Raw genomic sequence first — 27,274 nt, 5'->3', positions numbered from 1 at the left:
GTAGGCAACCTATGGCACATGTGCCGAAGGCGGCACACGAACTGATCTTTAGTGGCACTCACACTGCCTGGGTCCTGGCCACCGGTCCAGGGGGCTCTGCATTTTAATTTAATCTTAAATGAAGCTTCTTAAACATTTTAAAAACCTTATTTACTTTACATACAACAATAGTTTAGTTATATATTATAGACTTATAGAAAGAGACCTTCTAAAAACGTTAAAATGTATTACTGGCACACGAAACCTTAAATTAGGGTGAATAAATGAAGACTCGGCACACCACTTCTGAAAGGTTGCCGACCCCTGGTCTATAATGTTCTTTTGCTTGTGAAGATGAGGCAGGCTAAAACTACTTGGAGTCTGTAAGCATGGGGCTGGCTCTTTCAGCGCCTAGGTAAACAGCCAGGAGGGGGTATAGCAGACCTCTCAGATGAGAGAGGTTTCCTCATGACTTATGTGGATTGTAAAGGGGCCAGTGGTTCTGCTGTACAGTCACCTTCACAAGGGCTCTGACCAACTAGCTGTATCTACTGGGTAGTTAGCTACAGTTGATGTCTTTAGAGCATCATGGGATGATGGGACAGCAAGGGGAATGGAGGATCCACACTCCATTAAGAACAGAAGGGGAGAAGCAATTGAAATGATGTCTTCAACTCAGGGGATTGAACCCAAACCCTTGAGTTCTCCCGTATAAATGTCAGTCTGTGAAAGGGTGAGGGGCTGTTTTACACCATATACAGGCTGTGCCCCAGGTTACCCTCCTAAGGAAGACACAGTCCGAGTGTACACAAGCTCAGAAAGAAGGGAACTGCAGAGTTCTCCTCTGAGAACACCTTCCCCATCCTGGTGAGGCCTCAGCTGGAGTAGTGTGTCCAGCTCTGGGCGCCAAACTTGAGGAAAGATGTGGACACGGTGGAGGGAGTCCAGAGGAGAGCAACAAAAATGATCAAAGGGTTCGAAACCCTGACCCGTGAGGAAGGTTAAAAAGACTGGCCCTGTTTATTCTTGGGAAAAGAAGACTATGGGGGGACCCTAGAACAGTCTTCAAATGTGTTAAGGGCTGTTATAGAGAGAATGGGGATCAATTGTTCTCCATATCCACTGCAGGTAGGATAAGAAGGAATGGGCTTCATCTGCGGCAAGGGAGATTCAGGTTAGATAGTAGGTACCAGGTTTCTGTCTCTAAGGGGAGTTAAGCTCCGGAACAGGCTTGCAAGGGAAGCTGTAAAATCCTTGTCACTGGAGGTTTTTAAGAGCAGGCTGGACACACACCTGTCAGGGATGGTCTAGGTAGACTTGGTCCTGCCTCAGTGCTGAAGGCTGGACCTGATGACCTCTCGAGGGCCCTTCCAGCCTGACATTTCTACAGTTCTGTGAATCAGGTGATTGTCACAGTAGCAGCCTCCCCTTCACAGCATCTCCCGAGTGCTGGAGAGTTCTGGCTTTTGGGGCAGTTGCTCCAAGACTACCCTTATGATTTACAAGGCCCAGCAAGAGCAGGGCCCCAGGTGCCACAAGGGCAGTGAGCTACCCCGTTCAGATGGGTCTGGGGAGAGAGAGTAGCAACTTGCCCCTTGTGAAGCGGGGGCACTGCTCTGGGTGCGTTGTGTGGCTGTCCGGGGGCCCCAAGGTGTGAGGCCCAGCCAGGCCAGCCCTGCTTTCAGCACAGAGCAGTGAAGTTCTTGAGCAACTCGTTGCTTTTCCTCTTCATCTTTGCAGGTCGCCTCCCTTTCAGAGCCGGGCTGTCATCTGTGTTGCTAAGTGGTTTGCTTTCCCTCTGGCCCAGCAGCCCCTGGCTGCACGGACCTGCCAGCATCCAGCATCTGATGCAGCAGACTGAGAAAATGTATTAAAAACAAACATCCCCCGTGGGCATGAGAGGAGCGGGGGACCACGGGTGGTGGAAGCAGGCGCAGCGGGGCGGTGCTGTGCCGTCAGCACACTAATTCCAGTGATTACCTGCTTGCCCTTTCATGTCAGGGCGCCTGTCTCGCGCTGCCTGCTCTGCTTTAATTATTATCATTATTGACTTGTTATCGGATGTGCTGGAAACCTGCAGCACTGTGTCACCTCAGTGCTCGCAGCCACTTGATGTGGGTCGTTTGGGGGGCTCTGACTCCGCCCCCTCTCTCTGGGACCTGCATGCCTGCAGAATTAACCGTTCCCCCTGTCGGCAGCCCAAGGTGCATTTGAGCCACCAGCAGCTGCTGCTTCCCACACTTGCTTCTGGCCCACTCCCACCATCCTGACCTTTGGCACCTCTCTCCCCGCGCCTGAGGGGCAAGCGCTCCGAGACCTGGGACCATCCATAAGTAACATCTGTAGCACACACAGAGTTAGGACAGGCCACCTCACGTGCATCATAACAGCAGCTGATCCTGGGTGGGCTTAAATCAAGAAGGAGTTGGCAGCTCCCAGGCATCCCATTGCACAGCAGACCACATGCATTATGGGAGAGCTGGTCTCATGAGGCACTGGGTACTTCAGCAGGATCACAGGCCAGTATACTCAGATTGTTGGCCTCCCTGCGAATGGAAGGAGGAGGGATACCAGACTGGTCGAGATGTTGGTCTGATCCAGTATGTCAGGGATGACGGGACCAGTACGGCTACCAGATCGAAAGGACCGTGGTTCTGATCTGATGTGACAAATCCTATATTTTTCTGGCTCCTCCAGCCAACCCCAAAGCAAAAGTAATAGGAGGTAAGGTTTTTTTTTTCAGCCTTTGTCCCAAACAAAAGGCTTTATGCAGCCCAGCTCTTCCCATTCCCTCAGCACCAAGGAAACAGCATCAATTCCTCCTCGCCTGCTCAGTTTGGGTTCGGCAGCCTACCCCAAAAGCCCGTTCTCTGCAAAGCAGGAGAGAAAACTTTTTCCTCTCCTTATGGAGAGCCAGCCTAGCCTGGCCTCCTCGTTCCCTATATCTCTGTCCTAATGACCCCCAATGGAAGATTCTTCCTTAGGCATTCAGAGTGGGATAGTTCTTCTCCCTTTCCCCCGCTGCAGCTTTGAACCCCTTCCCCCCTAGGTGTGCACAGTCCTACACCCATTCCCAGGCCTGGTGTGAGGCTCAGCAGTAATAGTAATTAACATTTACAGAACTCTTGCATCTTCAAAGTGAAGTACCTATATGTGTTAATCGGGGCCTGTTCTAAAGATTAGAGAGAAGGGTTTGGGCCAGATATGGATTATATGGCTTCCCACCTTCATAGTGTCTGAGCACCTACTGTATTTATCCTCACAACACCGCTGCGAGGTAGGGAAGTGCTATTAACTCTGTTAAAGATGGGGAAACCGAGGCACAGAGCAACTAACTGATTTGCCTGAGGCCACACAGGGAGCCTGTGGCAGAAGAGATACTTGAACCCAGGTCTCCAGAGTCCCAGACTAACACCCAACCCACTGGACCATCCTTCCTTTCTGAGCCCTCTTAAAGCTCCTAAGGCCTCTGCCCAACCATCCGTTCTGTTCTGGATTCTGTGCAGTGACTCCCCATCGCTGTCTCAGATACTGGCTGTGCAGTTTATTGCTGGATGTTTTTCTCCTGTTTTTCACTTAATCTGTTTCCCTGGCGGGCAGCCCATCACCAGACAGATACAGGGGAATGGGAGGGAGCTGAGGAAAGGGCAGCCACATAGATCCAGGGGCAGGAGGGCTCCTAAACTGAAGAAGGGTTAAAAGCTGACCGTGTGCAGCCATGATGAAGGGAAGGCCCTACTGTGACTGTCTGCTGCTGGCAGAAGGATGGGAGCACTTAGGAAGGAGAGGGCTTGGTTAGAGTGATCCAAGGAGGACCCAGGGTTCTGGGATGGAAGCGAGCAGAGGACAATGGCGGTTAAGCAGCAGGGAGATGGTGTAGAGGTGAGAGACTGTTATAGTCCTCTTAAGGTGGAAGCTCCACTACTTGGGTCATTTTTAAATCCTAGACTGGACAAAACACTAAAAAAAAAAAAATAAGGGAATAATCCCGCACAAGCTGGCGAGTGGACGAGGGGCCTGATCCAAAGCCCATTGAAATCAGTGAGAGTCTTTCCCTCAAGTTCTCAATGGGCTGTGAATCAAACTCTAAATGACCCAACAGGTCCTCTCCGTCTGGCCGCTAGGGATACTCTGAAGGGTTGGGCCCAGTTTCGTCTCCTCCATGCCACATTTTAAGGCTCTTTCCTTTAGAAACCCTCACCACCGCCTCAGGGCTGAAGTTGCAGGCAGCTTGATCCCCACGGTGGAAAGGGGAAGTGGTCTGACACTATGGAAATGGGTGCGGTGTCAGGTTGCGGCTGGGTGGTTAGATCTCGTTAGCTGGTTGCTGTGCTGCTCCGTGGGGGCCCTGGGCTGGTGTCCTTATCTGGCTGTGCTGGCACCATATAGTCTTGAACACGGCCGAATGACCCTCCGATCCCGGGGTTTCTTTTGTTTTTCTTGCCGTCCCAGGCGTGCAACGAATTCACCACCCACGTGATGAACCTCCTGCGCGAGCAGAGCCGGACCCGGCCCATCTCACCAAAGGAGATCGAGCGGATGGTCAGCATCATCCACCGCAAATTCAGCTCCATCCAGATGCAGCTCAAGCAGAGCACGTGCGAAGCCGTCATGATCCTGCGCTCCCGATTTCTAGATGCGCGGTTAGTTCTCCCATCTCCCGCCTGAGAGAAAGTGCTTTGGCAGGGGTGGGAAGGGCGGGTTTCTCATCTCTCATGTTGGCCTTTAGACAGAGCAGACACTGCAAAGATCTGTTCTGGTCTGGCAGAGGTGGGACAACCAATGGATCTGATCCAGTATGAAGGCAAGGGACCAGAACAGACGGGCTAATGTGGTTTGAGATGCAAGGGATCAAATCCCCAGCCCACCCTGACTACCCTGTCATGCAGTCTCCTTCACCAGCCCGCCTGGGGACCAACCTTCTAATCAGGGCACTGGCAGGGGGGAGGCAGATCAGAGGCCAGGTGGGTCCATAGCTTCCCTCGCAAAGTGTTGCAAAGTTTGAGTAGAGGAGGTTTGCAAAGTACTTTGCAATGGAGAGGCAAGAGGCACCATGGAACTGCAAAATATGATTCCCACCCCCAGAGCGCTTTCCCTCTTTCTGGAGCCTTGGCCCTGATTCTGTTCCATTTTCTCCTTGCCAAGGCGGAAGAGACGAAACTTCAACAAGCAGGCTACGGAAATCCTGAATGAGTATTTCTATTCCCATCTCAGCAACCCTTACCCTAGTGAGGAAGCCAAAGAAGAGCTAGCCAAGAAGTGTGGCATCACAGTCTCACAGGTAAGGGGACGGGCAAAGGGAGTGGCACCAAAATAACGGCCTCGTGTTTTTCCATTAGGGCACAAATAACCAGGCAAGCGTCTCTTTACTGATCTCTACAGCGGTGGTGGGTGAATTGCGGGTTGAGTGCTAGATTGGTAGCAAGAGAATAATTGGAGGCTGCATGGAACAATGGGGAACAAGGCCCATTGAGGAAGAAGGGTGGATTGGGAGGGGAAGTATTAAGGCAATCACCTGGAAGGGATGGAGATGGACATGGCAGGGGCTGGCTGGGACATTGCAGAGTAGAGTCAATGTGGAATTTAAGCAGTAGAGGTTGAGGGGTGCATGCCGGGGGGGCAAAGTGAGAGCTGAGCAAGGTGACCAAGAGATTTCTGGGGCAAGTGCTATGTTTGGCCAGTGCCTGGCCGCACAAGCTACTGAACAACCAACAAACACATGTGGGGCTTGGCAGGGGTTTACTTGCTGGAGCTGTGTGAGCAAGGATCAGGAAGGAGGCCGTGGCTAGAGTGGGGTTTCTGGTGTGAGGGTCTCATGGCTGCGGATGCAGGGTTGTTTCTTTCCATCTAAAGGCATAGAGGGTAATTACTCTTGTATTTGCTGAATGCAATGCCTCTCTCATCTGCTGCCACATGCAATTTTTGTATGGAAACAGGATATTCACTAGCTACACCCCAAGGTGTGCCCATGTAATTAAAGGGGCAGGTGAATAGCCTCTGTGCCCCTGGAGCGTATAGCATTGACCGGCATGCTGATGCAAGGCTTGAGCAGACCAGTTGAGTGTCTAATTTGCAACCGCCACGTTCTTGATTGTCAATTATTCTCAGCCCCTTCCTTCCCTCCATCCCGCCCCTGTTCCTCCTACTGCATTTGGCTGACAGAGGCTGAAAAGTCTGGAACCAATCACCATGCCCTCTTGTATTCTTGCCCACAGCCAATTCACATGCTTTCCGGGAGTCAGCCATCTTGTGCTCCCTCATGTTCACAGACAGGTTTGTGGTGTCATTTGGGTCACACGTTCACATGAAGATGACAACAGTAACTGGGGCCAGATCCCCACCCAGAGTGGCTGTTCAGTTTCTCTGGAAGGGACAACATCAAACTGGAGACTGTAGTCATCTGTAATCCTGAGGGAATCTTGCTAATTGCTCCTTAAATGCTCATGTAGTGACCTCCAATCAACAACCGTATCATCTACAGTAGAAGACCCAAATGACCATCAGTCCATCCCAAGGTTACACATGGGAAATGGGGCACGCTGGTTCTAATAAACCAAGCACTGTCCTGGTGTTTCATCCTGAACTTTGAATTGACCCTGGATGTTTTTATAGGATCCAACAAAGTTCCATTAACTTCTTTGTAATTTGCATGCCATCTCTGCACTCCCTAGTGCCTGGAGCAGAAAGAGCCAATTTCCAGGAGAAATACTGTTCTTGTGATCTTTCTGAGCAAACTGAAATAAGGAAACATTGCTGCTCTCCTAAGGATTTCCATCCCCACATGCTCTAATAAATTTGTTAGTCTCTAAGGTGCCACAAGTACTCCTGTTCTTCATCCCCACATGGTTTTTCAGGCCAAAGCGGTACAGATAAGTTGAGTGCTTATCCGCACCAGGTCAATGGAATACCACTTTGGAAACTACATGAAGTCACATAATCTCCCTGCACTGTAACTGCCTCAGTTCATGCTGCCTTGGTCTGTGCTCCTCTCAGTTCTCGCAAAGCAAACACAATTGCCTTAGCTCCTAGGTTCATAGATCGTAAAACCAGAAAGGACCATTGTGATCATCTAGTCTGACCTCCTGCGTGACTGGGCTGAACCTCACCCAGTGATTTCTGCATCAAGCCCTTATCTTCTGAGTGAGCTCTTTTAGCAAGACATCCCATTTCCGTAACTTCAATGTCAGGCCTCAAAAGAAAACCTGGATCTTGCTGAAAGGGGTGTCAGTGAACCAATCATTGGCTCTCTTCCCTCTGACTCAGAAGGGGAAGCGTTCCTGACAGCTGGAGGTTATTAAAGGTGCTGTGCAGTGACCCTTTTTGCAAGAGTTGGGCTGTTAACTCCCATCTCATGGCCAATTTATAATCTCAGTAGTTAAATTCTGCCTCCTGAAATTCACCCCTCAGTCTCAGCTGGATACGCTTTTCCCTTCCAGTGCAGTGTTACTGTGCATTGTTAAATAGCTGCTGCCGTCCCCTCCGGAGGTAGCCTCGTTGCAATGGTGTGCCAGGAGATTTCTGTGCAAAGGTTATCAAGCACTGGGATCCCTGCAGATGGAAGGCATCGTAGAAAACAGGAGGGATTATTTTTCTGTTTTCCATGCAGTGAAACAAGCAGCAGTTTTTCAGTGAGTGCAAAACACTAGCTGGATACCAGTGACCGATATCCAGCATTTAGAACGGGACAAACGTCTCAGCTGTATCTCCGTAATCCTAATTCAGAGTAACAACCTAAGGGACAGGACTAGCCTACAGAAGACTGGCTAACTGGTCTAGAAGGTGACATACCAAAGTAGATGGAATATTGGACTTTTCCAGTAATGGGTTTATGCATAGAGGCAGGATACCAGATTAGATGGGCCACAGATCTGATCTGGTTAACATAAAATAGGATTCCTGGCTAGATGGATCAATAGCTTGAACTGATGTACTCAGAAGGCAGGGTGCCAACGCAGATGGACTTGTCTGGGGAAATCCTGTACAAGAGGGCCAAGGTTTCGAAAAGTGAGGCCAAGATGTTCAATAGTGATGAGTGATTTTGGGTTTCCAACTAGAAGGTTCACTAGAAGGACCTTTCTCTAGGGCACTTGATTTTCAGAGGGTGGTGCTTATCACTTTCTGAACAGTGGCCTATCCCCACTCCCGTTCACCCCATAGTTAAACATAACTATGCCTGATTCATGAGGGCAGATAGGTCCCAAAAGATTGCTGAGAGCAAGTACAGGAGAAGGAACGTGGGGGCCTGTCTGTGTCTGTTTAGTCCGGCTTATTGAAGCACTTCTGTTCCCGGGAAGCTGAGGGGCGCTCCACCAACGCCAACAAATATGGCATGGCAGGGAGAGTGCTCCAGGCCAGAGGGAGAGGGATTATTTTGGGGGCATACTGAGAGGACGGTCTGGCCATGCTCACTGAGCTTCCAGAAACAAGCTCCCATAAAAGGGGAGCTTACAGCTGACCCTAGCAGCTCTGTGTCTGTTGACCCTGCTGTTGGGACTTGATACGGATGAGCCACCCCACGTCGATTAAATCAGAAGCCTCCTATCACCATCCTCAGACCTTCAACCCCAAACCAGGAACCTCTCCTGAGATGAGAACAAATTCAACCAACTTTCCCTCCGTCCCAAGCTCCCGTTATTCCTGCCATGGCTTCCGCACTCTTGGGCTCCATCTGGAAGTGGAAGCACCAAAATGCCAAGAGTCCCAGCTCCATGGCATGCAATTGGAAGGAAAAGGAAGTCCAGAACTCTAGAAGAGAGCCTGCTCTCCAGAGAGTTCAGGCTCAAGATTGTAGACCCAAATTGCTCAGACCTTTCCTGAATCTTTTAACTATGCAGATAAGTCTCAATATACACATCCATGAGGATTGCACCCTGCAACCTTCACAGTGATCCATTAAAGATCTGGAAATAGGGAATGTCATTGATCTAATAAGGGGAAGAGGACATGTCTGATTAGGTCCCTATCCTCTTTTGGTAGCACAACTGGTGGTAAATCCAGTGACAAAGACACCATGTCAATGGACTTTCAGCCTTCAAAAAACACAGTCTGGTTTCATTCCAGCCCTGTTTTGAACAGTCCTTTGGGAACCTACTGATTTTTGCCACGACTGACCTTTCTCTAAAAACAGAGGGAGAACTCCAGATAAAACCCAGAAAACACCCAAAACTCAAGCCCAAATCTTTCCAATATTTTAAAAAGTTCTGTGCCGGTTTCAGTTCCATATCTGTGGTTACCCTTAGTGCTGGTTTCATAGATGGCACCAGAAGGGAAGTCGAGAGATCTGGGTACTGTTTCCAGCATTACCACTGACTTGTGGTATGACATCTTTCTCTGCTGCAGGTTTTCCCGTTTGTCCAATGAGAATGATACTTGCCTGCTTTTATAAAGTGCTTTGAGGTTGATGGGTGCAACACACAGTGTAAGTGAGGAGAGAGTCTATTGTTAATAATGCTGCCTGGTTCCAAATGGGACTGCACGTGCCAGTTTTGAGACACACCAGAAAGTATCAGAAACTTTCAGAGAGTTTGTTTTAGTGAGAAATGCAGCCCAATTTTGCCAACTCAAGAACTTCATATATTTCAGATGAACATCCAGACTCTAAACTTTCAGGTGCTTATCCAGACCTTTTGGGGGTTGCCCACCACAAATCTTTATGCAATTGACTCAAAGCTACGTTCTTTAAAATCCTCAATGGAGACTAATTGCAATTAATCAATTAGAGCCTAGCTGTTAATATCTCTCCATGGTGCTCTCTGAGACTGATTCATTGCATGGGGCCAGATCTTCCACTGATGTCGACATCAATGGAGCTCCACCAATTTATGCCAGCCACTGATCTGGGCCATAGTTTTCCATTTCTTTAATTACTTCTGAAGAAGTTCAGTCTGTATTTATAAATCCTAGTTCAGCCAGTCTCATTCTGAAAATCTGTAGACAGTCGAGGCGCCATGCATGCAGCAGACTCTGCAAAGTTCTGTTGAAACACCTCCATTGATGGCTGCCCTTGCAAACTTTCCCACCTCTGCATCTGGGTTGGGGATGCATGATCTGAGCTGACAGCTTGGGATTGCGACCACCTGGCAGTGTCATGAAATGGGGCACCGATTGAAATCCGAACCAAAAGAAGCGGACAGCAAAGCCCCTGACAATCCCATTTTCTGTCACCTTCCATTGGAAGCCTGGTCTACACACAGAAGTTGCACCAGTTTATTAACTGATGCAAGCTCAATTGGTATAAACCAGGTTTAAATTGGACTAAGAGTGTCCATACAGGTTTTGCCCTGATTTAGCTAAACCTTGAGTTATATTGGTAAAACTGTGTGTGTGGACCAGACCAGAGTAACCAATGCAGCAGCTGTACCTGTAAATTCTTCTGGAACGTGCTCCAAAAAGCAGCACATGCTACTGTGATGGAGAGAGCATTAAACCAGGGTGTGTTTGAGTGTGTGTCTGGGGGGGAATCATAGCTTCCTAGTGCATGGGACTGGCATTCTCATGAAAGGGACACCGACGGCTTAGTTTTAGGCACAAGGTTTCATTTTGTTTAGAGGAGCCAGGCACTGGAGTTTACACAATCAAATCAGAACAGAAGAGTTTCCTGGGTACCTAAATCATTCAGCTGAAATGGTTTATTTAAAAAATGAAAATCTTTCTCTTCAGTGCAGGGACCCTGAACCCAGCAGCCTTGAGAACCAGGAAGTGAACCTGACCAGGCTAGTTTGGCTGACCCAAGCTTGAGTGGAAATCAAATTAGATTTTTAAAATCCTAACACATTTAATAATGGTCTGTGGGGGGAGTATTCAAAGGCACAAGCGGGAGCTAGGCTCCCATTAAAAGACAGCTCCTGGAGTCCTGTGATTACGGGAGAATCTCAGCTTTTGTAAGTAAGCTTACAGCCCTCTGCTTACAGTGGCAGAGAAAAGCTTTAAAACATGACCTGCGTGCACCCTAGAGGCTCAAATCCCAGAAGGGAAATGAAGGCCCCCCACCCCGATTTATTTTAAATCTCATGATTTTTAAACCAGTCTCTTGATTTTTGAAACCTGACTCGTGATTGTGGAATGCTAGGGGTTGGCAATATTGTTATCTTGACAGTGTGCCCTTAATGGAAGTTGAAAGAACAGGCATCTGCTCGCATCTGCGTTGGTTTTATTGACTTTATACTGCTCTGGGGGTCACCGGGGTTGGGATGGAGTCAGCAGGTGGAATCTTTTCCTTGCAAAGCTTTTAGAAAAAGCTGAAATGCTTTAACTTGCTTTATTCCCCATTCCTAATCCTCCCCCGTGTCCCCACCAAAATGTGTTAAAGGTGAAACGTTAACTTTTTTGTCTTTTCTTGAACTCGCTCTAGGTATCAAACTGGTTTGGAAATAAGCGAATCCGGTACAAGAAGAACATAGGTAAATTTCAAGAGGAAGCCAATATTTATGCTGCCAAAACGGCTGTCACTGCTACAAATGTGTCAGCCCATGGAAGCCAAGCTAACTCACCCTCAACTCCCAATTCAGCTGGTTAGTTTTTTTTTTTTGGGTTGTTATTGTTCGTTTTTTTTTTTTGTTTGTTTTTTCCTTTAATATCTGTGTTTTCTTTTCCTTTCTTTTTTCCGTTTTCTTTTTTCGGTTGGTTGGTTTTTATGTAATTTTTACAACAACAACAACAACAACAAAGAAAAAATATGGATTTAATTTTTCTCATTTTTTTTCCGTTCTGTTTTTTCGTTTGTAAAAGCAATGTGATCATGCTGTGTAACCGACGGTAACGTGTTGGGGGTTTTGCATGGATTAAAAATTCGCTTGAGTTGCTTGCTCCTCAGGAGAAAAAAAATGTCCGTGCACAATTGATTTACTTCACCAGGGGCTGAAAGCATGAGTGACCCTGATTTAAAAAAAAAAAAAAAAAAAAAAAAAAAGACCCAACACTTACAGGATGTTCCAGATCATGCTATTTTCAGTCTGTTTTGTGTGGACTTTTATACTTCAATTTTTTGGCTGCTCACACCATAATGTCTGGATCACCTGCAAGTATGTGTTCTGTGTGAATTTTATTTTCCTTTAGTATCAGTATTGGGTGAGATCTTCTATCTTCAAGGAAATCCTTGAAGTGGGTTGGTTTGTCTGTCCCCTACCTCTCCCCTTCCTTAGCTGTTTATTGTGGTTTTCATTTCATTTGCTTTAAGGGACAAATGTATGTTTGATCAGTTCCTCTTACCCAGATTTCAACTCTTCTGCTAAGGAACTATGACGTGCCCGCTGTTTAATTCTAGCAGCGATGGGTACGCAGTGCCACCAGATAGAATCACCATTACTCCAAATGGGACATTTTTAGGTGCTTTGTACCGATTGTTCAAAGTGATGGGAGATTTGAGACCTAATTAAAAGAAACAGAGGTTAACTTGATGGCTGCCATGTGATTTAAATTCTCTTTATATATAAATTATATATCTATATATGCTTATTTTGCTTAAAGGAGGGAAATGTGAATACATTTGGTTATGTGTCATTCAGCTTGGTCTGTGATTATGGTACCCCTTTCTCCAGTGCATGAAGTGGGTTGATCTCAGGTATGCTTCTGAATGCAGGGCCAGCAGAGATGTTAAACAGGCAATGGGTATTTTGGTATCAGTGAAACTATTTCTTCTTCTTAGGAAACCTGACATCATGCCAGTACTTGGTACGTCATTTTCAGGCGACCTAAAGAAACGTGGTCTTGACCCTGAGAATGCCCAGTCTGAATTAGACAGACATCAAACATGAAGGTAGAAATGGGAGGAGGATAGGGAAAACAGGACAAGGGTTCAATCAAATAAAGTAACTATTACGTTGGATAGTGAGGGAACCATGATTCAAAAAAAAAAAAAAAAAAAGAACAAACTACTCACTGTTTCTCCAAACAATCCCTCTGGGGCTTGAAACTCCAATCTAGGTCCTTGATAGATTTTTATCAGTTACTCCTTTAACTCACATCCCATGCTGTGGATCTAAAGATCTGCACCCAAGCCCTGCTGCTGACCCATGTAGAGGGTTCTAAATGGTTCCATGTGAGCTACGGTTTTGTTTAGGATATAAACCATTTATGGTTCAGAGCACAAAACAGCCTCTAACTATTAGGGGTTAGGTTTCCCTGGAGATCAGGTTACCCCATAACTGCCCCACTGCATTGTTTCTCACCCCTTCCTCTGTAGCCCCAGGTACTAGCCACTGTCAGAGGCAGGGCACTGGACTAGGTGGACCACAAGTCTGACCAGCAATTCCTGTGCTTCTGTGCTCTCTCCCCATCATGAATGCAGGTTTGTGTAGAGTTGTTCAAAAAAGTCAGGCTGCACTCACTGGTTTGTTATTGTAGGGTTGCTCAAGAGGATCAGGGTGCACTCCCTGGTTTGTTATTGTAGGGAAGTACTAGATGGCTTCCACACTTTTTTTTTCTTTCAAGTAACTTCTAAAAATTTGTAAACTTCTACATTCTTTTAATCACTTAGCTGTTTTTACTTGAGATCCGCTTGCAGAACAGACTGGGGCTCCTGATAGTGGCAACTCCCCTTTTTAAAGGCATGGAGTAAATTCAGCTGTGTGTGTGTGTGTGTATGTGTGTATTCTATTTAATAATCTTTTTCAAATTGGCGGTTGTGAGTATCAGAGTCCAGAATCCACACAAACTTGTAGCCAGGGGGGCGATTTTCACTCTTCTCCTATTTGCTCAATTTGAGCCTGATCCAAAGCCCATGGAAGCCAAGGAAAAGTCTTCAATCTACTTCAATGGGCTTTAGATCTGGCCCATATCCGGCATAACAGCCACCCCTCCAGTGGCTGCCCCAGTTGAATAACGGTGCAATGCAGCTCTCTTCCTGTGACATTCCCCACAGGCAGGAGTATGGCTGTGTAATGGGTGTAAATTGTCTGGACCCTGCAGTAAACCATCAAGATCCTGCACTTTCAAGTCCTGTGGTTAAAGCATAGGACTTGGACTCCTTGGTCTTGTTTCTGACTCTCCCAAGATGTGTGTCTACATCCCAAAATCATGTATCCTTCTTCTACTAACATTGCTGCACGCTGGTGCTAGCACTGGAGGAAGTGCTAACGTAGGAGGGACACTCACCGCCATGCCACAAAAATCTTCCGTGTGATTTTAGCAAGGTCTCCATGACCTGGGAAAAGTCACCTCCTCTCCACAAGCCTTAGTTTCCCCATCTGCAAACTGGGTTTAATGATGCTTCCTATGGGGATTGTGAGGCTTGGTTAATTAGCATCTATAAAGTGCTGCGAGCTCCACAGATGGATGAAAGTAATGTTGGTTTTCTACCTGCACCTGTTGTATGCACCCAGGCCTGCCGTAATGCACCTATCTGTTCACCTATCTGTTGAGGGGAGGGGGCCCTCACAGATAAAAATACATCACTATCTTCCAGTGCCTCTTCACAGCAGCTTAGGAGGAGTGATGGGGGTTTAGCAATACACTGATTGTTGGATTTACTTTGTGTTGTGGCCAAAGACCCTAGCTGCTTCTTCCCTTTTCAATGGGGGGGAAAAAGCTCCAATCCTGACCCCTTTCTCAAACATGACCCAGGTTTGTCAGTGTGCTCTGGTCTTCTCCTGAGAAGACTGTTGCTAATGGTCTCAGAAGTTACCCCCAACCCCTCTGGGACAGGATCCACAGGTACTGGCAGAGCAGCAAGAGGCAGCACTATGCCTGGCTATGATTCCTGGGCCCCAGTGATTGCCCTGTTGCCAGCAGAGGCCCTTGTGAGTCAGACACTGTGGGCCTTGGATTGCTCAGCCGCATCTCTGGAGTGTAATTGGAGAGCAGAACCCAGGTGATTTGACTGTGTGAGTCGCTGCTGAGATAAATACCATCCGCTCATCTCTCTAGGCCCCATGTTTCAGAGCCTCCCCCTCCCCCAAGCATTGCCCTGTCTCTTCAGCTAAGAGCGTCCTCCTGCCATGCCAGATTCTCTCTCTGCTCCCCAGGAGGCCTCTATCATCTCTTCCCCGGGACTGACAGCTTTGTCAGTTTCACCACAGTAGCACTCTTAGGGTCTGGCTTCCCCTTTCCCTTCTGGAACGTCCGAGCTTTCTTTCCATCAGCGTGTGATGTTTGGATGGGGAGCATGCGCTGGGGGGAGATGCCAGTCTAGCTGCTCTGTGTGCTGCTGTCCTCTGTGAGTGCAGAATAGCTACAGCAGCGCAAACGTCCCCCAGATGCCATCCCAGGAAATCGTCTCTGCCCTGAGCTGCAGAAATCTGTATTCGGAGGTGGGAAGTGAATTCAGTCCCATGGCTAATTAGGACCAAACGCGAGGGTGGTTTTCCTGATGGGGGACGCCTGCCTGCTAGGAACTGCAGCAGGACCCTCCCAATTCATTTCACACCGAAGAGCTGCTATCGATCTGGGTTGGCTCCAGACTGGTGGCTAGATGTCAAAAGCTGTGTCATGCGCACCATGAGCCCGCCAGTCCCCCCTGTTTAGTGTCTGGCAGGGCAGCCCTGCTTTACTGTATTTGCAGTTCCTCCCCCGGTTAGCACATACATTTTAACATGACGGGCTTCTTGCACACCCACCTCTGCCTCTAAGAAATCAGCCAGGTAATGGAGGCTAGGCTAAGAGGTCACTGGGCATCGCTGGCCCTGGATCGGTCTAATAACAAAAACAAAATGGCAAATGTCTATCCACATTGTATCCCCCCTCCCCACCGCCCTTCACATGTCACTGTCTTCTCAGTTCTGTCAGCGAGCAGGGCAGGGAGCACGATTATACAGTGCCTAGCACAATGAGGCCGGGATGCCGAGTCGGGTGGCCAAATGCTACAGCAGCATTAGTGTTGGATGATTAATTACAGTACTGAGCAGAACTGGGAGTGGCCGACGGGATGGCATAGCAACCAACTGCATTGTGTATATGCAACAGCCCCGCCCTGCATTGTGTAGCTGCACAAGCAAGCATGGACACAAGAGGCTACCAATATGTCACCCGTGGTCTCCTGTTTTGGGAAGAGATCAGCATAGAAATGCCATCTCTGCAGGGCTCCCCTGTACCCCACTTTCCCCTACCACAACCACCCATGCCCCTCGCTGAACTGGCTCCCCATTCCACCATATCAGGAGACAGGGTAAGTTGCAAGGAGAGGTTGCCCCGCAGAGGAACTGACGAGGTGTCAAAAAGAACACCTCCGGAGCTGAGACACGGTTGGTAAGCAGATCCTGGCAGGGGAGCTGCGGGCAAGGAGAGGTAGAATTAGTGCTGGTATTCCCTGGCCTGGGAGCGTCACAGACTAGGGAGTGGTGCCTTTGGCTGATTAAGAGGCATATAGAGTCCTGCCCAGTCCTTAGAGGGTTGGTGTTTGGTGCCAAGAACCATAAGAAGTGCAACAGACCCTGATGACCCCTTTTGGATGCTCCAAATGGGCTAGTGTACCTGCACCCTGTCTACCCGTCCGATCCAGGCAGCTTGCAACTGATCCAGGTGAGCTGCAGCCAGCATGGTTAGGGTCTGGGGGGGCGGCCATGCTGGGCGAGGAAGAGGCAATGTTTATCTACCTGCTGCAAAAGCACCTCCCTTTATGGCTCCTGGACACCCAGCCCTGTGCCTGCAAGCACAGCAGCCAGTTCGGCTGTGACAGGTCTGTACTGTGCAGAGCCGCGAGGCAGCAGCAGCTGATGGTGATCGTTGTAGCAGGTAGACAGATGGTACAAGAGTGAGCGATGAGTGGGTATCGGTCTGGAGTGCGACAGGCTGAAGGTGCAAGGGGAGAAATGACTGGGAGACAAATGTGGGCAGAGCTCAGTATGTTGCCTGTCTAATGGTGTAATTTATTGAACAGTGGCATGGGTGTGCATGGTGCTGTACATGGAGATCCTGCGGGATCCCTGCCCCAATTTAAATGGCCAATGACAAAGAGGGAGGGGGTGCTGGGAGGAGGGGTGCACACAGTGAATCGAAGGGGCACAGTTCGGGTTTTTGATACATTTTCAGTTCACAGGGCAGGTTTCAGGGATTACAGGAAATGTGGGTGCTGAGGAGGGATTTGATGAAGAGGGTGGCTATGTGCTGGCTGGATATTCCGGGCCTAGGGCCCTTTGAGTGAACTAAGACATGGAGACATTGGAATTGGTAGGGCCCAAGCAGGGGGAGAAATGAGCCGCTAGAGATGGGCTGAAGGCACGGAGCTTTGCAGAGCCCTGAGCACAAGGACCAGACGTTGGAACTGGAAGGGAATGCGGAGCAAAGACGGGCGTTGTAGAGCAGTGGGCTTGGGAAGCGATTTAATGTTACTCACGCTGCTTTCCTTGGGGGTGCCCACACTGCTGGAGCTTGGTGCTTCTGTTGAGTCAAAGAACTCAGCAACACGTGGACGAGGGTAGGGATCACATCTATCCAGCCCTCATCCTGAGATCTGCTTATGCCCCACCCTCAGCCATCTGGCCCCCTCCCAGGGCATGCAGGCTGTGCTTTCTGGGCTCAGAAGCGCTGAGCAGCGCAGCTCAAGTGGAGCTGACGAACTTCTGACAAACAACACCCTCCACCCACCTCATCAGTGCAGTGTCCAGATGAAAACCAGCTGCAGAGCCCCTGATCCCTTTTTATGTTGCTCTTTGAGGGGACTGCACCATTGGGAAACCAACACCCGCTTTGTCTGTAACAAGCCTGAAAAACCAACAAGCCTTCTGCCTTATCTGATTGCTGCTGAGTCTCTTGTCTTCTGTTACCTCTGCCTTCCTCTGTCCTTTGTGATAGCTTTTGGTCACCTTAAGAGGAAATCCAGGGTAAGCTCTTCAGCATGGGAGCTGTATCATCGGACGTTCAGGTACCCTTTGCACTTGCAGCACTGGATAAATAATTGCAAGTTTCACTGTCCATGTGAAGTGCAAAAAGGAAGCCAAAAAACAATGAGGCCAAATAAGTGAGATGTCAATTGTCAGACTTCCACTGAAGTCACCAGCCTAGGACGGGTTCTTCCATCATTTTAGATGGTGGTAGAAACGCTGAGAAAAGTATTTTGCATGTCTGGTGCCAAATTCCGCTCGTCAACAGAGACAGGCAGCTCCTGTTAACTTTAAACGGCAGTCACATGTGTGGTTGCAGGCAGAATTACTGGCCCCAGGTTTCATCTGGGCAGTGATGACTTAGATGGGCTCAGTGTAATAAAAAGCCCATCACGTTATTGGTGTCCGGAGTGTTTCATGGTATATATCGGGAGTGCCGCTGGTGGAGCAAAAAAAAAAGGCGGTTGGGATGCGGGACAAACACCTAAATATCGGGACAGTCCCGATTTTATAGGACGTCTGGTCACCCTAATTTGTACAACATACCCTTGTTTGTAATGCCCTTTGAAGGCAACATCACCAGGCACTTCACTGAGAGAGACTAGTAAGAGGAAAGGAAGTATTTCTTCACACAACACACAGTCAACCTGTGGGACTCTTTGCCAGTGGCTGTTGTGAAGGCCAAGATTATAATATGGTTAAAAAAAGAGCCAGATAAGTTCATGGAGGATAGGTCCATCAATGGCTATTAGCCAGGATGGGCAGAGATGGTGTCCCTAGCCTCTGTTTGCCAGAACCAGGGAATGGGCAACACTTGATGATTACCTGTTCTGTTGATTCCCTCTGAAGCACCTGGCGTTGGCCACTGTTGGAAGACAGTATATTGGGCTAGATGGACCTTTGGTCTGACCCAGTATGACAATTCTTATGTTCCTATGAAATGCAGGATTCAAGGTGGGATTGAGGTGTGTTGAGGGGCAGTTGGGAATAGAGAGGTGGGACAGCAAGGAAGTTGAAGCAAGTGGAAATGAGGGAAAAGGATTGGCAATGAGCAAGTCATGAAGACGTTTGACTATTAGGGAGCAATTGGGAATTGGATGTGGAGATCACCGGAATTAGAGGTGGAAAAGACCTGTTTAGACATATCTAGTTAATCTCCCCTCTGGGGTCGGTGCATTCAAGTTGATGCTGAAACCTACCACCGACAACAACCTGGTCAGTTGCCCTTGTACCTGAAACGGGCAACAGTTTCTCTGCCACAAAGGCAAAAATGACTAAATGAAACCTTGCAAAAGGGCTATTCCGGTATCCTGCACTATTGATCCAGGTGGCATGTGATCTACAAGAAGGCTATGTCCCTTTGGGATTTGCCACGATGACGAAGTTACTCTCATCTTGGCCCATACAGGCTTTCCTCTACAGCATGTTCCCCAGTGCCTTGAACCGACTGGTTTTAAATGGACCAAGTGTCTAAGCTTCCATCACTTTCTATGGGACACTGAAGCCCTGTCACGGTCCAACCTTCACCCCAAATTTAATATTTATTTTCCTCCCATTGCAACTAGTGGTACCTCCTCAGATCACAGTTTGTCATCCTCCTTGGAGGTGGTACTCTTCAAGGATGTGTGAACGGTGACCATAACCCCCACCACACACTTCAGTCATTGTGGGAAATAAGCCAGTGGAAGAAGAGAGGATGGATGGGAAGCCAATGAAGAGAATGGAACTGGGAAGTTACTGATGGGAAGCCAGCTAAGGGACGAGTGGTGCAAAGGTCTTGGGTTATCATCTGATAAAGCACAGATGCTAAACAGCAGCAGCTGCTACAGGTGCTTTTCCTGTTAATTATTGTTATGGTTTGTATTATGATAGCACCCAAGAATCCCATGCAGGGCTCAGGGACTCTTTGTGCTAGGCTCTGTATGAACATGTATCAAAGCAAAGAACCCTGCCCCAAAGAACTTGCAAGCTAAATGTCCATTGTTACATATCAGCTCTTGTGGGGTCCCAGATCAGGCTGCAGTGACCCTTCAAAAGCTTGACCCCCATAACATGGGACCTTTAGAGTGACAGATTAGATCTGTGATGGAGCCTCTTCTGATTGGTGCATTTAGAGAGTACCTCCTAACCTCATGGATGCCACTGGAGTCTTCATTTTGATGGCACCTCTTTCCCCCTCTCCCACACCAGTGTATTAGCCTCTCTCAGCTGCTTTTCCGAGACTCTAGGCCCTCATCATTTTCACACATGGCTTGTACATAGGCAGCAGAATGCTGAAACAGCACTACCGACAGCGGAAAGGGCTATCTCGGCAATTACTGCTCTGATGCAAATGCATCCGTACATGCAGCACATTTGGTATGCGCATATTTATGGTTGCATCTCCATCAGGAGCAAGACATATTTAACATTTATGTAGGCACATCTATTGTAAGACTCTGTGCCAGTAGCAGTGTATATCTTCCAAATGGCCTCTCGCGCGCCCTCATGATTGCCAAGACACTGCCGCTATTCAGAATTAGAGTTTGCGGCTGTTTATTTTATTTTTCTCCATTCTACTGTCTGGTTTGTTAACTTTCAATCAAATATCAGTGAGGTGTATGTTGTATTTATTGATTGATTTATTTTAAACCTGCGGTGGGGGAGGGGGAGGGTGGAATAAAATAGTTGCCCTGGTGGAGATAGAATAATCCCTTGCCACTTGGGGAGGGAGTGTTGTGTAGTGGTTAGCGCACGGAGCAGTGGTGGAATCTTGGGTTCTGCTCCCATCTCTGCCACTTACTTGCTGAGTGCCCTTGAGAACATCATTTCACCTCTCTGTGCTAGCTGTTAAAGGGGAAATAACAATTCTCTCCTACCACGGGCTAAATTCATTGAGGTTGGCAAAGTGCATGACGATTCTCAGAGGAAAGATATGATATGAATGCAAAGTAATACTGTTATCATATACTTTTACCTTTCAAATAATAACCCTGGGTGCAGAAAGGAAATGGAAGTTCTTTGCCTGCTAAGCAAGAGATGTGGAGGTTTCAGTATTGCTATCTGCTGAGTTGTTCCTATTGTTTCTTATTCTTGGATTATTCTCTGCAACATACTGGGCAGTGTTTAGCAGCAATACAGCCGCTGTAGCCTTTACTGGTTGTGTTCTTTCCAAGCACATTTAGGGTCTGATCCACTGATGTCAAGGAGAGTCTTTCTGTTGACTACGGTGGGCTTTAGGTCAGGCTTTTATAGCGGAGCGATCTTCCCGGCTCCCCTTAATTTTGAGACCTTCTACAGTCACATATGGGAGGCCCTTGTGAAGAGACACTCCAAGAGCTAACACCTGCATAGGCCAAATTCTCACCAATTGACTTCCTGTCCCCTTCTCGGAAGCAGGCTCCGTCAGAAGAGCCTCCCTGGGCAGAATTATTCACTCCCTCTCCATGACAGGAGGAGGGACCTGCGCTGTCGATTTGTTTCAGAGCTTACGCATGACTCATTGCTGGGCAATTCCGCCAAGACGATGGTTGCCGATCTGGGTTTGCAGGGGGTAGGGATTGAAATTTGAGCAGCTTGGGGTTGGATCAGTGCAGTGGAGCTGACCTGGGCCCCTGAAGTCTCCCCCTTGCCAGCGAACGTCATGTTTATAACCCAACCTTGCACGTTGAGCTTTCTCACACTTAATGCGCTGAGCTGCACGAGAGTTTTGAAATAATCCCGGGAAACCATTTTTTTCCACGCGTTCCGGTTGTGCAATGGTTTTGTTTCCTCTGGTCAGTGGGCAGAGGAGGAGGTCAGGTGCTCAGCTCCTCAGAGCTGGAAGCAGAAAACCTTGTTTCTGCAAAAACATTTTTCTGGCCCACCCAGTTGTCTCTATTATTAGCAGTGGCGACTAGTGCATGCGGAGGGATCCCTGGTCTGTAATTTGCTTGCAGAGTTAACTGTTGCTAGGCAGCTGGCATGGAAAGGGGTAGGAGATCCTCTGATGGTCCATCGTGGGTGCTTGTGTTGCCTAACCAATGACTATAATCTGCCAGAATGGAAGTGTGGGATTCCAAAGGATGTTAAGAGAAGGCTATGCGATGCCTTCCTGTCCTCGTGAACCTTAGCTCATAGATGGCTGCTAGCCCCACCTGATGAAGTTGTCCAGTAATGGATTTATCGTGGAGGGAGCAGCACACCTTCTTTTATAATCTTACCTCCTCGAAAGCACATTCCACTTTCGGCTCATCAGCAGACCTTCTATGAACATCTGTGGGAGTTCTGTCCCAGAGGCCCGTAAAGAATCTGCCCTTTATGCGCTAAGCTGCACAAAACTGCCTAAAAGATTTGGATGTGCTCAGATGAATGGGAATTGGGCATCCCAGTCCCCTAGGCTGGGTTTTGAAAATATCCACCTCCTGCCCGCCCCCGTTGGAAAGCTGTTAAAGGACAAGCCTTATGTTGAGATGTAATAATATGTGGCTTTGTATAACCTCAAGTTTGCACCCTTTTTTTTTTGCTTGCTCTGTTCTTCATACTACTAACCTACTGTGTGTTTTGTTTTCGTTTTGGGGTTGCTTTGCATGTCGTTCCTTCCTCTTGGCTGAGAGTTGCGGGGTGGATCCTTTTCCTTTCTATGATTCAGGTGCCTCACTCTTTCCTTTCCAGGTTCTTCCAGTTCTTTTAACATGTCAAACTCTGGAGATTTGTTCATGAGCGTGCAGTCACTCAATGGGGATTCTTACCAAGGGGCCCAGGTTGGAGCCAACGTGCAGTCACAGGTAGGGACCCATCCGATGTGCTGCCAGTGAATGCGTTAGTGTTGGAAGAGCCCTTGATTGTATTGGCATTTCCCACTCCGGTCCCAAAAGTGAAATCTTAAATGGTGCAAACAAACCAATCAGACAAACCAACAGGAAAAACCTCCCGACCCCCACCAAACCAAAAAAAAACATTGTCTTGGGGAATCTTGCCCACACTTTGTGAATGCATTTGGCTCTGGCTTGTTAGTTTGCGTTAGGAGAGGTTTAAAAGAACAGGCGTGTGCTCAAATGAAATTAGCCAAGGTCTAGCTCGCTTGCTTTATTTTTCAAGGGACGGGACCAGATGTTCGTACTGGCGTCTCATTTGCAAGGCTTCCACTCGTTCGTTTGATGCTGAAGCTCGGTGTCTGCTGAAAGGAGAGCAATGCTGAAATGTACAAATACACCCTGTTTTAATTAACAACCAACAGCACAGGCTTAGGCAGCCATGCAGCCCCTCTCGAGTCCGATGAGACAGGGAAGGGCTTTGGGCATCATTTCAGGAGCGTCAACAGCTTTGGACAACAGAGAGTCATGCCCGCTAATTATCTTAGATGCACATAACGTTTTCTATAGACTTCTCGCTTCCCATCCATCCCCAACAACTCCATGGGTCCAGTAGGCAGTCAGGGCTTTGCAGCTGGCGGGAGGTGACACCCACTCAAACATTTCCATGTTGGCAAAGAGAGTTTATAAATCATCCCTGTTGTCACCCTGGATGCAGAGCAAGGTGTCATTGACGGGCATCAGCCAGCTTGTGGCTTGGGATGGTAATTGGGGGAGGGGAGCAGCAAGGCAAGGTGGGGGAGGGATGGTGATCTGTTGCCATGGTAAGTTTACACACCTTTGCCCTCCGGAAACAAGCAAAGGACTCACATGAACGACACTCACCTAGACTTTGCATCTCTTCGGTTAACATGGGCATCCCAGTGGGTTGCAGCATGGAGGGGCAGAAAGAGGGCAGGGCAGCTAGAGTTTCCTTCCTGTGCATAATCACTGAGTTAGCTGCAGCAAGGAACTGACCGCCCCCCTTGAGTTTTCTTTCCTCCCCACTGTCTTTGTTGCGATGCTCAGAACTGACAACCGAGAGTGACAATGCCGGGGGCGGGGGGGCTGGAAGAGGACGTCCTCCATCTTCCGTCCCAAAAGCCGCCCTGCAAATGATTGCGATGTTTGGTTTCTTGATAACATGCCGAAATACAAACCAGAGTGGCTTTGCCTAATAATCTCTCTCTGTCTCTAATTTTCTCTTTTTTGTTGTTGTTGGTCTGTTTAGGTGGATACCCTTCGCCATGTTATCAGCCAGACAGGAGGATACAATGACGGGCTCGCAGCAAGTCAGATGTATAGTCCGCAGGGCATCAGTGTAAGAAAAATAGGCTTGTTTTTCTTTTTCTTTTTTTTTTTGTGTTTCATTTTTGTTCTCTCACTCCCAATTATTTCAAAGCCATAGGGCTCAGAATGCCACTTAGTAGCACTTGTCTTAGCTTTACGGTCACCTAGTTTATTGCTTCTGTATCGGTCACGCCAACGGCAGAGTTCTGCCCACAAAAAGTGGCGATTGGGCAGGCTTCATGCAGGCAGCTGGCGTCTAGGCCTGTCAGACACGATCAGCGTTTGCAAGGCACCTGCGGCCACATGCGTTCAGCTGAGAGGAGCTGCTAAACAGGTGACACCTAGTAGAACAGTGGTAGGGAATGTCACCACGAGCCAGCCCTTGAAATCTCCACAAGGAGGCCAATGGACAGAGCCCATCATGGACAGAGCCATGGTCTAAAAATAACCCTTCCCCTAGTTGGTGTCTAAAGCCAAAAAACAATGATGATGATGATGATAAAAAAGGGGGGGGAGGGTAAAAAACATCTTTTACTTGTTCTTGGGTGCGCTGGCGGCTCCCGAGTAGCATGAAAATTCATAGCGACAAGCTGTGTCGTACAGAGTGAAATCGATCAGACAGACACAAGGAGAACCGAGTGTAGATTCGGGACAGCAATCCAACTTCATTTCTCAGATCAATCGTCCGCCATCTCAGCGGCAGTGACAGCAAGCGGGGACAAGAGGGCAGCCTGGAAAAGGAGGCTGTTCTCGAGGAGTGGTTGTTTTGTTTTTCTCTGGCCCTTTTAGAGGTCACGAAATCAGGCTGGGGACGCTCGGAAGAGGGAAACGTATTTGCAATGTGGTTTTGTTTTTGGTGTATCTGACTTTGGAAAAGAGGGAGGGGAGAGCAAAGGAATCCATTGGCGGTGGGGGCAGAGGAGAGGTGAAGGGTTTAGACCCTCCCTGTCTCTCCAGATAGCCTTCCGGATCCATACACAGCCCACCCAAGGGGATCTGTTCCAAACTAGCCACCTTCATTGGGGGAATGGGCAGGACACCCTTTGCCCCACCAGGCATTCGCCATGAGTTCATGTCATTTTGAAACAAAGGCGCCGGGAACAAGATATGATATGAGTGGAAGCATTAAAACAGCCTCCTTGGGCTCGCTTGCTTTCTCTCCATTTTGTGAAGCTGCACACAGAAGGGCTTTCAAACCCAAACCTTGGGGTGCTCTGGTGGGACGTGGCATCCAGCCGTCTCCGTTCTCTCAGTCTGCAACCAGCTCGCACGAAGGAAAGCCCCTTGCTTTGATCCCCCTTGTGTTTCCTTTATGGAGCCAAACACCGGCTGAAATTAGAGATTTCCCAGCATTAGGCAGCAAATCAAGACCTGCGTGTCATTGGGATGGCCAAAATAAATAAATAAAATCCAACAAAGCAGGGGTGTAGAGAGAGAACGCCACCATGCATGGAGAGAGACGTGGCGGAAGGCTTGGCTCATTGCTTTTACCTTCCTTTTAATTCAGCTGTGCTGAGAAAAAGGGACATTAAGGCTTAGCACAGAGACCTGACGTCACGAAGCAGAGCCAGGCGGCTTTGTGAAGTAATGCAACTGAACATGTGCAGATAATTATGTCTGATTACATAAGCCCATTGCAAAAACTGTGCTTGGAAATGCCAGATGAAAGATCCCATCGTTCCACATTAATTTTTACGTTCGCTGAATTTATTCCCTTTCTGGCTTTTTAATACTGAAGAGCAACTGAATCAGAGGCTGATCGTGATAAGATATGATACTTTTGTATAAATTAAAATACCCCCGAGGAGACGCTGAGCTTGTTACAGCCGGGGAAGTATTTGAAAATAGCAGCATTCTGGGTTAAGTCAAAATATTGGGGGAGTTGCTACTAAGGGGGGGTGGAGGGTGACAAAGGAGGGAGAGCAGTCTCAAGAGCCAAATACAAGCCCCAGGGCCTGGTAGAGCACCCCCACTTTGTTCAGCCAGGTACTACAGGCCAGCAGCAGAACTGGGGTGGGACCCAAATGACCCTTGATAGAGCATTAGAAAGTCAGAATCTGTGGTGACACAGATGGGGGCTGTGCGATATGTCTCCACTTTCAGTTCAGGGGCGTAGGGGATTTGATGGCTGGTTTTGGGGGGAGAGGAGGAGGATTCGCTCCAAAGAGGTTGGGGAAGGGAGGGGTGTTATGTGGGGATGGCAAGTTGGCTAATGGTTAAAAAAATGCATAAAAGGTGGCTTTTCCTGGCGGTGTTTCTCGGGTCTGAACAGCACTAAACATTGTTCCTTGCTCATCAGTGGATGCACTGAGACATTGCTCAGATAGGCGGTGGGGGAACAGATTATTTGCAAACAAGCAGCAGGTTGAGAAAGAGTCTTTCTGTTTGTCTCTCTGAGGCTCCCCCCACCTGAATACTTTGTGTGTCTTCCATCCCTGACCGTACAATGCTATACGTAGCATTCATTTTCATATAATTTCTATACCTCCTTTCATCCCAGAGGATCCCAAAGTGCTCGACAAACTGTCTCTGCAGGAAGCCCTTTCCCCCACCACTGAAACACAGCCACCTCTGACGGGTGTTTACCACTCTGCAGCAATTTTAACAGAGGAAGTGGAGAAGAACACCATGTCCAGCTCAGACTACAGGCAGAGCGAGCCACCAGGCTGGGGCTTGTAGCCACACTCCAGCAGAGCTCGACTGGACCCAGTTACATTTCACATCAGCGCAGAATTCCCAGCTGCCAGAGTAACAGTACTGCCCACAACAGTGAGAGCAGCTGAGTGAATAGGCCACACAGTCCGCCACTCTGCAGGTAGGAGTGTCTAGGGGAAAGTTACCAGCAACACAGGAGACCATGCATTGCCGGTGACAGCTTAAACCATCACTGGAAGTGCTCCGAGATGGATGTGTTAAAACCCAGGTGGGATTCATGCCACTGAAGATCCCATTTGTGGCAGGGGGTCAAGACTACATTGATCTTGCAGAGATTTTGGGTGCTGGGGCTGAATAATCTGAAGAGTGTTGCCCAGCTCTGTCACTGCATAGTTTGATGACAAATGCAACTAAGGAAGTTTCCCATCGTGGTCTTTCAACATCTGCCGTCACTGCCTTGGCATCATGTCTCCTGGTGGATGCTCAGTCTTAAAATATGGTTGTAGGCAAGACAGAGCCAAAAGGGCCTCTGTGTATGCCATAGATCGGTGCCCAGTGTGTCTTGTAGTCAGAGCTGCTGCATTACTGACAAATCCCAAATGGTTGCTTTTTTTAGCTCTGCATAGCTAAAATAGCTGGATTCCCTTCTGCCCGGTGCATTGTGAACAGCCTTATCAGCTCCGACCCAACCGAAAGATCTTTATTGCCTGTGTTTGCTGTCTGAGGCAGAGAGCAAACAGCTGGATTTGTGTATCCCAGGTGGAGTTAGCATCCCCGGCTGTTGGA

At 48.4% G+C, this 27,274-nt stretch overlaps 1 protein-coding gene across 4 annotated transcripts in view; it reads left to right on the top strand.

The window, feature by feature from the left end:
• PBX1 (PBX homeobox 1) overlaps positions 1 to 27,274 on the top strand; it is a 245,303-nt gene that overhangs the window by 196,945 nt on the left and 21,084 nt on the right. The window contains exons 4-8 of one of the 4 annotated variants that reach the window (XM_034779957.1): positions 4,414 to 4,622; positions 5,125 to 5,260; positions 11,330 to 11,378; positions 22,365 to 22,477; positions 23,775 to 23,864. In XM_034779957.1, coding sequence (XP_034635848.1) covers positions 4,414 to 4,622; positions 5,125 to 5,260; positions 11,330 to 11,378; positions 22,365 to 22,477; positions 23,775 to 23,864 — 597 coding nt within the window. Of the gene's footprint in view, positions 1 to 4,413; positions 4,623 to 5,124; positions 5,261 to 11,329; positions 11,490 to 22,364; positions 22,478 to 23,774; positions 23,865 to 27,274 lie in introns of all 4 variants that reach the window. The other 3 variants (XM_034779954.1, XM_034779955.1, XM_034779958.1) reach the window with 3 other exon arrangements.

The sequence above is a fragment of the Trachemys scripta genome, chromosome 8, assembly GCF_013100865.1.
Source record: "Trachemys scripta elegans isolate TJP31775 chromosome 8, CAS_Tse_1.0, whole genome shotgun sequence".
In the NCBI taxonomy this organism is placed as follows: Eukaryota; Metazoa; Chordata; order Testudines; family Emydidae; genus Trachemys; species Trachemys scripta.
Note: the sequence above shows the minus strand (reverse complement) of the source record. Positions and strands in the feature narration are given on the sequence as shown.